General features: G+C 50.4%; 2 protein-coding genes across 2 annotated transcripts in view; both read right to left on the bottom strand.

The window, feature by feature from the left end:
• Nucleotides 1-34: 34 nt before the first annotated feature.
• On the bottom strand, nt 35-1445 carry CSUI_006119 (leucine zipper-like transcriptional regulator; the record flags this gene model as incomplete). Its single annotated transcript, XM_068066284.1, has 2 exons — nt 35-1402; nt 1440-1445. Coding segments are annotated over 2 exons (1374 nt in total), but the record flags the coding sequence as incomplete, so codon positions are not given.
• Nucleotides 1446-6802: 5357 nt separating this feature from the next.
• CSUI_006118 (actin-like protein alp4) overlaps nt 6803-15943 on the bottom strand; it is a 10309-nt gene continuing 1168 nt past the window's right edge. Inside the window, exons 1-8 of the mRNA XM_068066283.1 lie at nt 15434-15943; nt 14321-14403; nt 13452-13602; nt 11844-12322; nt 10803-10874; nt 10217-10330; nt 9382-9511; nt 6803-7777 (exon numbers count right to left, since the gene is read on the bottom strand). The exon at nt 15434-15943 is cut by the window's right edge and continues 1168 nt beyond it. Of these exons, the coding sequence (XP_067921747.1) occupies nt 7571-7777; nt 9382-9511; nt 10217-10330; nt 10803-10874; nt 11844-12322; nt 13452-13602; nt 14321-14403; nt 15434-15913 (1716 nt within the window). The 5' untranslated portion in view covers nt 15914-15943 and the 3' untranslated portion in view covers nt 6803-7570. The remainder of the gene's footprint in view (nt 7778-9381; nt 9512-10216; nt 10331-10802; nt 10875-11843; nt 12323-13451; nt 13603-14320; nt 14404-15433) is intronic.

The raw sequence follows: 15943 nt of genomic DNA, 5'->3' as shown, positions 1-15943 counted from the left end.
CGGTGTGGAGGTACTGCAGCAAGGCGGCCATCACCCGGTACGAGATGTCCCCAATCCTTATCGGCTGTCCTCCTCCAGCCAATTTTTTTTCTCTCATTTCCGAGTTGAACATCGCGCGGAAGTGCTCACTCCGGGCCATCAGAATTGCTTTGCATCCATACAAACGCTTCTCTCCTTCGACCACGAAGGTGACGTCGCTGTAGGGCGGCGCCAAAAAACTATTGAGAACAGTCATGAATGCCGACGGAGGGACAAGGACTCCCTCAAGGTCGCACTGGAAGACGTCGGGAACACCACAGTAAGTGCTGTTGCCGCCGACGGTGTACAGCGTGTTCTTGTATACGTGAGCTCCCATCGGCATGCGTGGGCTCGGCACGTCAGAACACCGGACAGCATGCCACCGGTGGGCATCGAAGTTGAAAACGTATAAATCATTTAGTAGTCCCTCTCCGCCGCAGCCTCCGAAAATATACAGGCAATGCCGGTGTGCCACAGCCGCATGTCTATACCGTGGTGATGGTGCTCCACTGATCACGGACGTCTCTGCGCTACCCGCAGAACCAGCAACACTCTCAGGGGCTTCCGGCCAGGCCTTTTCTGCCGCCGCTGCTACGCCCGGGCTCGGACTGGGATCAGAGTCGGTCAGTGGGAGAGCAGGACGAGGGCATGTTTCTACCCAAGACCAGGAACGGCTAGAGATCTCGAAACAGAAGAAGTCACCAAAATACTTTTCACCGTCCCAACCGCCGAACAGGTAAATGCAGTTGCGATGCCGGACCCATGAAGCGCCCTCTCGAGCGGAGGGCACGCTTCCCTGTTGATCAGTTGCTGTCCACACCAGCGTATCCAGGTTAAGTTCATACATATCCCCGAGCACACCACTGCAGCCAAGCCCTCCGAAGACGAAGAGGACGCCTTCTCGGGAGACAGCACGCGCACAACCATCCCTCGCAGACGGCCTAGCTCCTCCTGTCATGACTTCGCTCCATCGTTCCGTCTTGAAGTCGAACGCGTCCACGTTTTGCGAAAAAGCGTCACCCGAGCGGCCTCCAAAGATGTACATACGCTCTGAGTACACGGCAGCAGGACTCGTCGTGCGACACCTCGGCTGATGTCTCGCGACTTCACTCCAGCGACTTTCGCCTACGTCAAATTTCCACGTTGCATTGCAATCGTACGAAAACACTCCAAGCATATACAAGAAATCGCCGTACAAAGCAGTCTGCGTGTCACACACTCCTCGAACAGACGGGGAGTGGTAGGTTGGTACAGCGCGCCACCGCGCCATGCCTCCGACCTCGCAGCTCGATCCAACTCCGGCTTCTGCATCACAGGCGCTCTCCTCCACTGCGTGCGCTTGCGCAGGCCTGAGCAGTGCGGAAACAACCGAGTCATTCACTTGCTAACGAAAGCTGAGTCAAAAGAGAGGATCCATTCACCCGCATTTGCACTCGCCTACTGCTAAGGAACCATTACCTTGCTCGAGCGGCAGTCGCATGTAACAACGGATATATCCTGCGTTGAATCAACCCCACTAGACCCCTACGTCGTCCACGTCAAAGGGGAAATTGAATGATGTCTGTTGAGCAGCTCATGCGAAGAAGACAGCAACGCACAAAAGCCTTACACGGCTCAGGTGGGGCAGGCGGTACAAGGCGACACACGCGTGGACGCGTAACCAGTGAACACTCGAAAGAGTCTCACAGACACAGCCAGTGAACACGCGTAGCGGCATTATGGCCATCGAACACAAAGAGACCTCCCCGATGCTCTCTCTTCTGTCTACGAAGCCCGCAAGAGGAGAACGTAACAGAACTACAGCCATTACAACTGGAAGATACTTCTCCCATAAGCGCTTCTCAACTGCTTCGCTGCAGAAATGTTTTTGGAGTTGGTAACAAGTGCTTGTGGGGGTTGTTACATCCTGCGCAACATGAAGAAGCTACCTTGGGACTGAAGGAGCACCGAGCCGGCCGCTAAATCCGGTCGCTAAATCCGTCAGCACAAGAGAGCAGGCTGCGACGCTGTTCGCACCGGTAAGAGTCGTATTTTGGGATTTTTACCTGACGAGGCATCCTGAGGGAGCTTTTTATTCAAAGGCGTCACGCTGTCACGGCTGCTCCAGTAGAGGCAGACTCGTCGGTGGGGTATTTTGCGTGTACTCAGCACTGGTCTTCCTGCATATGATTCTTAACATCCTCTACCAGCTCGGATATTCTGTTCGAGGACTACATGTGGTAAAACAGAAGAACGACATACTGGTGTTGAACTGTTCGGATGAGTGCGTCTACCCTTCCGGGCCCAGGGACGACCAGCAAGGAGAACCGTTAGCCTGTCTACTTGCCCTGGCAGCGTGAGTGATAGCCGAAAACCTAGAGGACAACGACGTCGCAATTATTAATGATTCAGCGCTCAAACTAAAGGATGCCTGAAGGACCTTGGCATTGGTGTACTATACCGACACTCCTATCAGACCTTCGGGTCGCTGTACTACACCACCACTTCGTTCACACAACGTCAACTCGACACTGCGTAAGAGTACCGTGAAAGCCGCCGGACAAGCTGACAACCGCTATGGCAGCGTGCTGCTGGTCGGAAAATACTGCCTTCTTCCTCGGGCGACACCCCTTTCCTTCGGCCAACAACACATTTCTCACAGGGGGAAAGACGGCGCGCTGGCGCAAGCAGACGTGCAACATTGAACAAGAAGCAAGTACAGATAAAAGGACACGAGCGCACGAAAAGCTCGCGAAAACCCCGTCTGGGGACCACGGGCTTCCTTGTAAAGCTACGTACTTTCAAGTGACGATAGTCCGACTAGTACTGTACGGGAAAGTGCCGCACCCCTGAGACTTTGCTTGGCTGTCGTGCCCCACTCCTCTTGTTAGAATATCGCCCCAGCGCACTCCGCTGGCAGAGAGAGAGACGTGGTGTCGCACTTCTATCATCAGTAAAGTATAAGCAGTAGGCACCCGTACCAGCCGGGGATTTTGACGGGGCGGGAACGAAAAGCACCCGCAACTGCACAGCCGGACTCCTGCAAGGACGTCCGTTTCTGCAGGTGTGCTTTGGCAGTGGAGTGCGCATTCGATCGGAGTGACAGTTTTGAGTCTAACGGCCGCCTGCTGCTTCCCGTCTTCGAACGTGGTAGCTCTAAGTCTGCTGTTTTCAGTGCAGATAACCGTTCAAGCAGCAGCCGTTCTAGCACTGCAAGCGTCTCACCGCGGCGTGCGAGCCCCGTTCCGGCATTGGAAAATTGTTGGGTACCACACCAGCATTCCTGTTTACTCGCTGATAGCCGTTCAGGCGGCAGCCGTTCTAGCACTGCAAGCGTGTCATGGCGGCGGCAGCCGCGACCCAACAACACTGTGGTCTCGTTGCTGTTGTTCGTCCAGTACTTCGTGTCCTAAGGTTTCAGTCTGTTGAAAACTCTACTTCAGAAGGTGGAAGGCTCAGACCTACTCATATCGTCTCTCACGTGGTGTCTGCATGCAGCGCCCTCTCGTTAGGGACGGGGTACAGTCTGCAGCCGGGACTGCGTCATACACGGTAACCGACGCCGTGGTCCTCGCGTTTCACCGCCTTCCTTCGTGCGTCCGACAGATGAGGAGAGGTGACTGTAGTCTCCAATCAATACACCGTCTTCCTTCGAGCGTCCGACAGGTGAGGAGAGGTGACTGTAGACTTTCATCAATAAGGATCTAGCCTTCGTCGGGGGACCTCTAAAACTTACACCGGACAAGGACCTCGTAAAGTAGCTCCGGATGAACTAGCAGAGGATGTATTGCATCCTTTCCTTTCAAAATATCTTCATGCTCCAGCAAAAACTCAAAGCACACGTCCTTCAGATTCTGAACGGTGTGCGTGTGTGCCGCCACCAGCGCTTCCACGACGTTCTCCACGTTCAGCGTGCGTCGCAGGCTGTCGGCACACAACCACTTCAGTCTGCAGACGCCGAACCGCTCCGCAGCTACCATCAGTTGCAAAGTGTCCTCCCAAGAGAGTAACCCATGAATCGTGTCGGTGTGGAGGTACTGCAGCAAGACGGCCATCACCCGGTACGAGATGTCCCCAAGCCTTATCGGTTGTCCTCCTCCAACCATTTTTCTCTCTCTCAGTTCCGAGTTGAACATCGCGCGGAAGTGCTCACTCCGGGCCATCAGAATCGCTTTGCATCCATACAAACGCTTCTCTCCTTCGACCACGAAGGTAACGTCGCTGTAGGGCGGAGCTAGGAGACGTTCTAGATCAGCGCTGAATGCTGACCGAGGGACAAGGACACTCTCTAGTTTTAACTCGTAAATATCCACATGGTCACGGTGGCCGTCCGAGCCGCCGACGATGTACAGTGCGTTTTTGTACACGTGCGCCCACATCGACATGCGTGGGCTCGGCACGTCAGAACACCGGACAGCATGCCACCGGTGGGCATCGAAGTTGAAAACGTATAAATCATTTAGTAGTCCCTCTCCGCCGCAGCCTCCGAAAATATACAGGCAATGCCGGTGTGCCACAGCCGCATGTCTATACCGTGGTGATGGTGCTCCACTGATCACGGACGTCTCTGCGCTACCCGCAGAACCAGCAACACTCTCAGGGGCTTCTGGCCAGGCCTTTTCTGCCGCCGCTGCTACGCCCGGGCTCGGACTGGGATCAGAGTCGGTCAGTGGGAGAGCAGGACGAGGGCATGTTTCTACCCAAGACCAGGAACGGCTAGAGATCTCGAAACAGAAGAAGTCACCAAAATACTTTTCACCGTCCCAACCGCCGAACAGGTAAATGCTGTTGCGATGCCGGACCCATGAAGCGCCCTCTCGAGCGGAGGGCACGCTTCCCTGTTGATCAGTTGCTGTCCACACCAGCGTATCCAGGTTAAGTTCATACATATCCCCGAGCACACCACTGCAGCCAAGCCCTCCGAAGACGAAGAGGACGCCTTCTAGCGAGACAGCGCACGCACAACCACACCGAGCAGAGGGTTTAACTCCTTCTGTTTGAACTGTGCTGCGTTCTGCCATCAGGAAGTCGAACACACGTAAGTCTTGGAGGAAATCTTCACCCGAGCGGCCTCCAAACACGTACGTACACCTCGAGTACGCGAAAGCACCACAATGCTCCTGATCACCTGAGAGTGGCGGCATTGCTCTGCGCAGACGGCGTTCCCGCAAGTCATATTTACACATCTCGTACGAGTGTGAGTACCCGGGTGCGAGTCCACACACGTACAGACAGCCACCATGAACACCACTCGCGACGACGTTAGGCATGTTTAAACTCGCGGCTTCAGGGATCCGGGTCCATCGGGATATGCTTTCGACACCTATCGTCGTCACAGTCTGCGATTCTACAACGCCGCTGTCTTTCGCCATTGTGCACACTGGTCCCCTCCCTGGACAGCGAGAGACAAATCGACAGCTGGGGACTCCTCGTGACAAAACGAGATCCACATCAGAACACGGAAACGCATTCAGCCGGGAAACCGCTTTCCTGCTGCTGAGAATCACCTCCGTGTCCTTTAGCCGAAGTGCCTGCTGACACTGGTTACGTCATGCAATAGGTCCAAACAGTGTAGACCTTTCCTTGGTGGTGCCAGTCTCCGTTCAAGGCATTGCGGACAGAAGCAGAGACACCGTTCGGAGCCCGAGCCTTCACACAAAGCGCCTGCTGTATACGGCTCACAAGTTCACATGTGTCTCATGGACAGCTCGGAACGCCGTGCAGGAGAATTCACCGAACAGAAATTCTTCAGAGCTCAATCAGTCGGGGTTCAATGCAACACAGACCCGCGAGTAACTAGTGAAAACGGGAAGACGTCTCAAAGGCACAGCCAGTGAAGCCGTAGCAACATTGCTGCCGCCGTATCAAACAGAACGACATCCAAAAATTCTCTCTTCTTCTGTTCCCGAAGGCTACAAAAGGCACCGGAAACATGGAGGCGCTACCTCCGGAAGGAGGGGGCTCTTTCCCTTAAGCGGCCAGCGGCTTCGCTACGAAGATGATTGCTGCCGTTGTAGCTAGATCGTGGTCGTCAGGCCTGTTAGTTCCGGTGTAACATGTAGCTACTTCCGAGCTCAGCGAACCTTGAATTCGTCGCTGCATGTGTCTGCAAAGGAGTGCCAAGTGCCTCTGCTGGTCCCAGCGGCCATCCCGATAGGGAGATTTCTGAATGCAGAAGCCTCTTGATGAACTCCCTATGTCACGCTAGCGCGACGGCGCCCAGGGGAAGCGAAACCCTGTTGCAACAGTGATCACTCTTCTGCGTCAGCGTCAGCGAAAACTAATATCCTGGCGTGTCCGCACAGAACCAATAACCGGCGTTAACTCGAGGGAGCACTTCTACTGAAGCCCCGACGTAGACAGCTCGGGCGAAGTTACCGGTCAGCCACCCCTGCTTACTCGCCGCATCACGCAAATATTCCTACTAGACCCCGTTGGTTCCGTCCGGATGCCGACTGGACAGGATCTGAGGTCGAAAGTTTTCCTGTGCAGTTAGCGAACACTACCTGTTGCGCACTGCCTTGTAACCGCCCCGTTCTGCAGTCGACTGGGAGCGGCCACGGCCGTTCACCATCAGTCGAATCCACTACGCCAGGGTGTCTTACTCATTCGTTCTCGATTGATGGATATGTCACGGATCTAAGCTGCAGGGTCCCAGATCTGCAGATAGGGAGTTCTGCGACTGCCTCCTTCCGTCGCCGGCCACAATCCAGCAGTGCGCCTGCCCCCCCAGCGGAGTTGCTGCTGCGGGGTAGTCGTGTGTCGACGGCAGCCGGAGGTGAGACTGTGAAACTAAAAAGAAGTACGCTGGCAATTTTCATAGAAGCGTGGCCAACAAAGGGTCCCAGCAAGCCATGCAGTTAGCAGTTCCCTGGTGCCAGACTCCGAGTATCGAAATTACAGCAACCAAAATGGGATTGCTTATCGCCACAGCACTCCCGGCGATTGACGACAGAAACATATCACACTACATAGAACAATCTCCCTGCCTGATGGCGCCCTAAAAAAGTTTCGATGTCAGAAGGATCGTTGTCGATAAAAAGTCTATCGCCTCCACGCTACGATTACAGCCCCTTCCCGCAAGCCCAACAGAGATGTCAGGTCAGTCGTCCACTCTTCCGCTCCAAGAAAGAAAGTACGGACGCCGAGGAACAATCGCTCACAAAATCTCTCGTCTCTCTAGATCATCTCAGCTCTGCCATTCACACCCTCCTCCCTTCCTAAACTGAAACACCTTGAAGGAGGACGCTCGCGAGTCTGAGGACCTGCCCGTACTGAATGGGAACGGTTCACGATACCGGCGGGCCACTTACACAAATGAGTTCAGTTGGTAACCATCTCTCATGCCAATGTGCAAAAGACGAGAGCAAGAACCGCCAGCTTCCGCCGGCACGAAGCATACAGAGAGACACGCAGTCGGGGACAGAGTGAGTCTTTCAGCTACCCCGTCGGATACCGAGCCCACCACCAATACTATTTCTTCCCCTGACAAGTTCTCGGTACAAATGGTGTTATTCCTTATGCTCTGCTTCCAGTCATTCAGCAGGCGAGCGGACTAGACTACTTCTCCAAATTAGTCAGAAGTATTTCCGCACTCGAAAGTCTCCTGGGACAGCATGCTAGGAAGGAAGCGTTCTCTCGATTCAAAGGGCCGGGGTGAGCTTGTCGGCATGGTAGAGACACCAGGCCCTGTCTCGTCCCCGGATGATGTTTCAAACAAGGCCCAAGTCGTCCAGTCTGGTATGGGAGCTCCTCCATCGTAATCGGCTCTCTTGTATTCCTGTTCATTATACAGCGGAGTCGTTCACACATCCTGGTTCTTCACAGTAATGCATCATACAGTTACACCACACTTAATAGATACTAGAGTAGAACGTTGAAAAGCTTACTGCTAAACAATGTTTGCCGCAATCTAATATGGTCTCTCCACAGGTCTCCATCGGAACCAGTCACGGAGGCAACTGTACGCAGCTGTGCGTTTCTCCCGGCTCACACGTCCAGAGGCAGTTAAAAAGGGCCTGAGGCTCGATGTCGACGTGCGCTATGCATCTATCTAAGGAGACACGTACTATACCCATCGTACACACCTATGCACAGTAACAATCTATAGCTTTTGTTATGATCTCTTCAAGAAACACCCATCGGCGGAACTGCAGGTCACCGCTAGCCCCCAAAGCCATGGTCCCCCTCTCCCTCGTCTATTTTCCATTCTGCATTCTCTAAAGGACCGCCTCTCCCTGACAAAGCTAATTTACTTGAAAATCAATAGCAAAGTACTCCTCCACTAGGTCAAGTCTTTAACATGCCTCTTATCTTTAACTGTGTCACAGCACTGACTAGAGAATCTTCGTGCAGTGAAAGCGCCCCTTTCTGAACAGTGAGTCTACCGGAGAGTCGTTAGCGGATTTTTTCACGACTGTCATCCCCATACCCCACACCAAGATTCTTTCTTAAGAGAAAGTTGTCTATACGAGAAGAAATCTGACACAGAGTCATAACAACCGCACACAAATAGAAAAGAGTTCTTTTTCTGCCTAAACGTGTAAAAGGAGATTATGCAGAAAGAGAACGAAACCGAAGTAGTGGTAGTAGTAGTAGTAGTGCTTCAACTACTCGCAGCCTAGATAGATAGATAGATAAACACGAGCATACTCCCTCCTTCAACTCCTGACCCAACAGTGCCGCTTGCTGAAGGCTTCGACTGTCCTTGCTAATACATGCGCGGACCTTAGTGCACTTATAGATAGGAAAGACACCACCGCCCCAAAACGTAGGCACACGCATGTGTAAGTTACGTGTCATCAGTAGGGATATATATATATATATACATACATACAGAAAGCTCGGTGAAAACACCACAGGCCTCGTCAGACGATGTAGCCTACTCTGTACGTGAGAAAGAACTCCCTCATCGCCTCGCTACTACTTGTTTGTGATGTCCTCAATCTGCAGTGTATCTGTCTTCTTGCGCGAAAGGGACAAGGGTGGGGGTCTGATTATGGACGAGTGCGCGTACGCAGAGTGAAAGTGAAGAAAGAAAAAAAAGAGATATTCTTCACGACTCACTCCAGACCAAGAGACAGAAGAAGAGACAAAGACGGTCCACCAAGGGCGAAAGAGAAAACAAAGAGGGTACGTCAGGAGAAAGGAGGTATGAAATGATAAGCAATTGGTCTCCTGACCTGTTTTCCTTCGTGAGGGATGAAGCTCCCTCTCTGTCACTCCTATGACGACACGACACGACTAGTCCTCCCAGGAGAAAAGACTGGATACAAAGAGTCACCCTCTCACACGCTGATTTTTCCACGACGGCGTTCTCAGTTAGCCGAGAAAATACCAACACAGTGGTGCCTAAAGACATCGGCGTTGTATTGTGCAACCTACCTTTCTTCCTTCCAGCCCTGCATGCATCGACCCTCCTGTCCAAGCTCGTAGGAGAGGGGAGAAACATGGAACTCCAAATTTTACGACACCCCTTAAATTCCTTAGTTTGTCCTCTTCGGCTAAATGCAGGCTACACTCACAACAAGAGAAGTCAAGAAAAAAGACTCAAGCAAGAGCGCCTTCCACACTTGTCCATTCTCCATCCTCTCAGCAATATCATGAAGAACCTATTCTCCCTTTTCCTGCCTAGGTACATAGACGGACCTACCTAAACCTGTATGCACAGGCGAAAGAAGCAGGGGTAACGCGTTTATTCTAGGTGTAGTGCGTGTACGGATACACGACGCAGGAGAGCTGGTTTGATAGAGAGAGACTATGCGTACATTCGAAAACAACTCTCGTTCTTTTCTCGTTGCTCAACAGTAAGGTGTTTCCCTATAAGAGAATGAGAACTCTTCAGACATTGTCTGCAGCATTCGTCCTGTGATTTGTAGCTGAACGATTCATGCAATCCGACAGGTGCACAGGCAGTAGGCTTGTTGCGTTTAGAAGAATGACTCGAGAGTTGAATCATTGACCAGCACCTCAACGGCTGAATGTATACACAGCTAGGGAGAAAGAAGAAAGAACGTCAAGACAGACCATGTCAAGATGGCATCCATTCTATTGGTAGGAATGTATGTGTATGTCCCATCCCATGCGTTTTGTGTATGCAAATTTTACTACACACCCCTTGGTGGACAACGTTCTACGTGTACAGTGGATTTCTGGGTCCCACAGCACAGAGAACTTTTCTTAAGAAGAACTCGCTCCATCTCTTGCCCTCCGTCCTTACTCTAACTCGACGGCCAAGCGCGTTGTGAAGCCTCGAAACTGAGCCGTTCCGCCGCATAGGACGAGATTCTGTGCGACAAGACGAGCTACCTCTGCAGGACATTTGCTAAGACATCTGGAAAGAAATAACACAGGCAGTCGACAACATCGATGCTGTCCTCTTTCTTTCTCTCTGTCTTGCCTTTTCTCCCTTGTCCATGCTTTCTTTCTAGCAAACCAGCAGAAAAGATGACATTCGATATGTCAGCACATAAAAGACATCTCTTCACTCAGAAAGAAAACAGTCTTCAATTCTGTGTTATAAGGCGAATATAACGAGGTTGTCTATTCAACACGAGAACTAAATCGGGGTGTCTCGACAACAGAAAAGCAAACAAGAGAAGATGAGATTCTCACGTACTCAACCCTTTGACTACGGGTACTGCACCCATGAAGAAGATGACTGACGTATAAAGTCCCAAAGGGAGAGAAGAGAAAGAAGAAGAGAGGAAAGGAGGAGGGACGAGAAAGAAAACAGATAGGAAATAGATTCAGTCGCTTAGACAGAAAAGAACAAAGGTATCCGAGAGCCATCCAGCGTCGCTCACTCGCAGATTCCTTCTTGTATCGAGGTAACAGAATCTTCAGCTCCACCAAACAGAATTTCGCAGGCTTTCCACCTGATAAAGAAAAGAAAGGGAAAAAGAAGAGGGAATTCAGCGACGCTTTTGAAGACTTAGGAAGAAACACATCTAAGGGTACCAGAGCAGCGACTAACGAGAGTGGGTATTAAAAAGAAGCCTCCGAGCTAGCCACTCAAATGACAGAAAGTACACAACATACCAAGTGTACGCGTTAAAATCGTTCGCACACTTGATATAAGTAGCCAGTTGTTCCTGAACCCATCCTGGTGTATGTACAGTAGAGTAAAGGAAAAGGCATATACAAAGACGACGATACCCGGTGAGATCATTCACACTGGCGACAGCTCCAATCAGACAAAAATCTTCCGCTAACAAGGAAAGGCACGCCGGAGAGCTTGACAGTGACCAAGCAAAAAGCTCACAAGAGGAACTACCACTGCATCGTGAGCGAGCGTGTCTCGCCATCTGCATGAATCTACGAAGTAAAGGAGAAACAAGGTATGTACAGAGATAGGTGAACGACATACGTGTGCACACGATGAGAAGAAAATGAGAGGACATTCTCAGCTAGCAGAGGATCTTCACGACTACTGTAACTACCTATTTGAGAACAGAGTTCTGAATCTCGAGGGGGAGCGAAGAAGACAACGCAGCTGAGAGACAGAGGCACCCAGGGGCCGTCAGGTATAAGCATGTTCAGCTAACGTTGCGATTTCACAGTATAGGCAGGTTCCTTGTAGACAAATAGAGTTCGAAGCAACCCCTCGGTTACTTTCCCACGAGAAGAAAGGCAAAATAGCCTCGTTTTTACAACAAACGTGTGTGGGGAAAGAGAAATGAACAAGCATATTTACTTCGAAAGATACCAAGCCATACTTTTCCGAACATCCTCCCGTCTCTACCAACCAAGTGCATATACACCAAGCGAGTGGCCGGCCGGCCGGCCGAGTGAGCCTGCGCGGTTCGACCCTTCTCTTGGACTGATCCCTTTTCACACGCGCTCACCGTATCTCTGCTTTGACCGTAAGGCAAGCGTCACTCGTGACACAGTACTTGATATCTTTAGTCGACTTGAAAGGAGGAAACTTAACTTCCTTTTCTTCTTTTGCCGATGTCTTCTCCCCCTTAGCATGGTCGTCCTCTCCAGTATCATTGTTGTCTTCTTTCCTCCTCTCCTCCACTCCCTCTTTCACCTCACTCTCATTCTTCTTTTCTTCTTCTTCGTCTTCTGCAGCCCCCCCTCCTTTGGCATCATCTTCATCTCCCCCCGCAGTCTCCTTCGATTCTTTCTTTTCCTGCGTCTCTTTCCCGCCTTCCTTTTTTTTCTCTCCTTGACTTTTCTTCTTTCCCCCGACCGCAGCTTTCTTCTCTCGTCTTTTCTTTTCACGCTCTCGACGGTGTGCGGAGGCCTCTGTGAGGTCAAAAGCCACATAGCAGCATGCGAGCTTCATATCCTCTAGCTGCTCCACAGAAAGATTGTCGATCTGGAGGATGGAAAAGATCATCAGCAAACAAGCAGAGAAGAGATTAAGGCGAAAGAAGATATCAACAGACAGAAGACTTCAACATCCCTTTTCTTTCAACCTTTCTCTGCATGATACCAATCTGGAAAGGAGAACCGAAAAGGTGAAGATATTGTTAAAAAGTCATGTATATGCTGACAGGTATCTACGCATGTATAGCTATGTATGTATATACCTATCTACGAACATGTATGTATATATGTAATTGCCGTTGTATGCACCCATCCCCAATATAACAAGGTTCTGTAACTATTTCTCGGCTTCTTCACACGGCTGCGGAACCAGTGAGATTCATACGCATGATCCTTTCGCTTTGCTTCTTGGCCTTTAAACAAAAAGAGAGCTAAGCAACAGGATCGAAAGTACGAAGATTGCTTGATAGAAAAAGAGCGAAGAAGCAGGAGAGGTGAAGAAAAACCAAAACTCATCTACAAGGCCAAGGTCATCAATATACACTACCACGAGTTTATACAGAGGTAGACCTAAAGAAGTCTCCTATCTACAAAGAAAAAGTGCTTCATTCCTCCCCCGCCTTACCACAGTCAGCAGTACTACCCGGATTATACATATGCGGTCGTTGTCTACTGTAGAAAGAAGAGAACGTTTGCTATTAGGGGAGTTCCACCATGGGAGCCGTTGTGAAGAACATCCGGAGAGATAGATAGACAGGTGTCCTGTTGATCTCACGACATACACCTCCTTGTGAACAACAACACCAAGTGCATCCATTGATACTCTCATATAAGGGACCGAGACATAGGAAAGCCGATGGGCAACTGTCAGCAAGCATCGCGGTGCTAGAAAGAGGCCGGCCTGATGTTTCCCCGAATCCAAGATGACTATGCATAAAAAAACCGGATAGAGCTAATCTTCTCATTTCGAAACGGGGCGAAGGAAAGAACAGAGTGGACGCCGCCGAGAGTTATTCTCGATCTCCGCTGTCCCATCATTATGAGAGGCAGATACGTCTCCCACTCCTACATTTCTATCTGTATCAACGAAGGTAGACGTATGTGCGGGTCACTGCGCATAACTAGTACTCGGTCTCTGGAAAGAAGAGAGAAGACTTTTTCCATCCATTCTAACCGACCAAGGCCAAAGCTATCGGATCCGAAGATTGAAATGCTCTGAGAAGATGACGAAGCTCATGGTTGACGCTCGCTCCTCCTACAGGGCAGACTGTTAAGGAATGAAGTATCGGGCAACCTGCAGCTGTCGCCATTATCCTTGTCTCAGTGTATCTGAGGGAGACCCGTTATCATCCACGTCGGGCAACAAACACACGAGAAGAGAAGGGGAATGAAAGGTGGGAACGCCTCTGACCTATGAAACGCTACATGAACTAGGGGATTCATACACTCTTTATAAAGAGGACCTACACCTGCTATAGAAAAGAAGAAAGAGAAGAAGAAAGAAAAAACACCAAACCCGTTATAGAGAGAAAGAATGTGGTGGAACCAATCCATGTTAAAGAAGAAGCAGGATGATGACGGGACGGAGAAGACTAACGGCCGACGAAATTGAAATTATGGATGGAAGATAAACAATTGCGCGCGGCGGCGTTTGCTTTACATAGACATACACGAGGGTAGAGACTTCTACGTCAATATAAGAAGAAGAGGAATCTGTCCTCCTCTCCTTTGTAGAGGACCTGATCTCAACGAGATGCTAAACTGAGCACTACACATACACACGCCCCCCCCTGTTGCACACCTGTGTTCAGTGTATGTACATCCTGTCCGCGGGACTCTCTAACAGACGCCTCTAAGGCTACTGCTCCTGTTCCAATCAGTGCCACCCGTCCCTCTCTCCAATGAAATTCGAAAGACCACATCCCCCGAGAGGACGTGTCCATCAACCTTCCCTCATTGAGAGCCTCCACTACTATACGGACCGACAGTCCCAGCAATGAGAGGGTGTGTTTAGGGTTGTTGTAGAACAGCGCGAAAGTATCCTTACCCGACATCAATGACAACTCCTGTGTCAAGACCACAACAGTAGAGAGGAGAGACCAGATCAGGAACGAACGATATACTCGGGACCTGGAAGTGCAAGTACAGTCAAAGGGGGAAAAGGAGAATCCAAACAGAACACAAAGATGTCATAGGTGACGCATGTCAAGATGAAGCCCCATCTGATTTGTTAGAAAGGTGAGGTAATGAGGTACAGACCGACAGTTCTCTCGAGGTATCATTCGTGCCGGGGAAACGCTTGCTTCGTATTTCTCGACATGTAAACATATACCTGTTGCTACGTCGGGCTAACGCATTAACATGTAGACAGATGGAATAGATAGATAGATACATAGATAGATAGATAGGTATGAGAAGTGATTGACAACAGGGGAAGTTGACAGGTATAGCTAATGCTGGCGAAGAAAAGCTGGGTGCAGTGGACGTTCCAGTAAAGTACACACAGATGAATACATCGGCGACAGCACCTACGGATGCGAATACTTGCATTTGCTATCACTCGTATGATCGAGTGCAGTACGATGCCCCTAAGATTCACGTATCCGTTCCAGTCTACAAAGGTGAACTTCTGTAGTATAGACGCAGTTTGCACTTCCCTACAAACGGGCTGAGGTCAGTGGGTCCAGCGCTCTACGGGTAAGCTGCCCTATGTACCTATCTGAAGTCGTATCCAAGAGGATGTGTTTTGCAATGCTTGGAGCCTTATTGTAAAGATTCGAAAAGAAGAAAATGAAGCATGATGAAACAAGCGGCCTCATAAAAAGGTGGGGGTGACGCCATAGGAACTCGGGGGGGACGAAGGTCGAAGGGAAGATAAGGTAACCAACTGGGGTCGCCGACAAACTCTTCTTTCAAGAAAGGGATGATACGCTTATCCTCTGCGGATCATCAGTAGATAGCTACATAGAGGATTACACATATATATCGATGTAGGAAAGTTCTGAGAGTGATAGAGGGAGAGTGGTACGGAGATGTATAGATAGGCAACCAGTATGTAGTGGTGGTGGTGATGAAAACTGAGGAATAGATCATATCTGTCTGACAATAGAGATAGTACTCATCGGTATGACGTCCCGTGTGATAAGCCATTTTCCCTTACATCATAGATATTGAAGAGAAGATCAACAAGTGCTGCCTTTTCAGTTGGACTTCTCATAAGCCCTTCACATATAACGACAGGTCTTTCCCTGGGATGAATAAGAAGCTTTTTGAAGAAGAGATCTTCCAACATTACTCGTAGTCGATACTTTGCCATTGTATAGTTTTCAAGGGATGTCTGTTTGATGCACGGGCTTCCTGAGACACGAACTGCTGAATAAGGGTAAAGATGATAAGGCTGAGTGAGCTCACGAGTCCTCACAATACACTGAGGTTCAGCTTCCCCTCCTAGGCCTGCTTTACATAGAGACTGACCAAACTCGATGACTAAAGGAAGTTTCTCGAAGTAATAGAAGTCCTCAGCCAGCATTCCCCCTCCAATGCCGCCCCCTCCTCCTCCGGCGGGTGTTGTGGGCTGGAAAGGTAGGGAAAGCGACGAAGACGACCGAGAGCGTGTAGGAATAACATGCTTTGAGTTCATCGGCGTGCCCCCTTCCTCCCCCCCACCCCC

Source organism: Cystoisospora suis, assembly GCF_002600585.1.
Source record: "Cystoisospora suis strain Wien I chromosome Unknown contig_3048, whole genome shotgun sequence".
In the NCBI taxonomy this organism is placed as follows: Eukaryota; Apicomplexa; class Conoidasida; order Eucoccidiorida; family Sarcocystidae; genus Cystoisospora; species Cystoisospora suis.
This window is presented reverse-complemented; position numbering and strand designations above follow the sequence as displayed.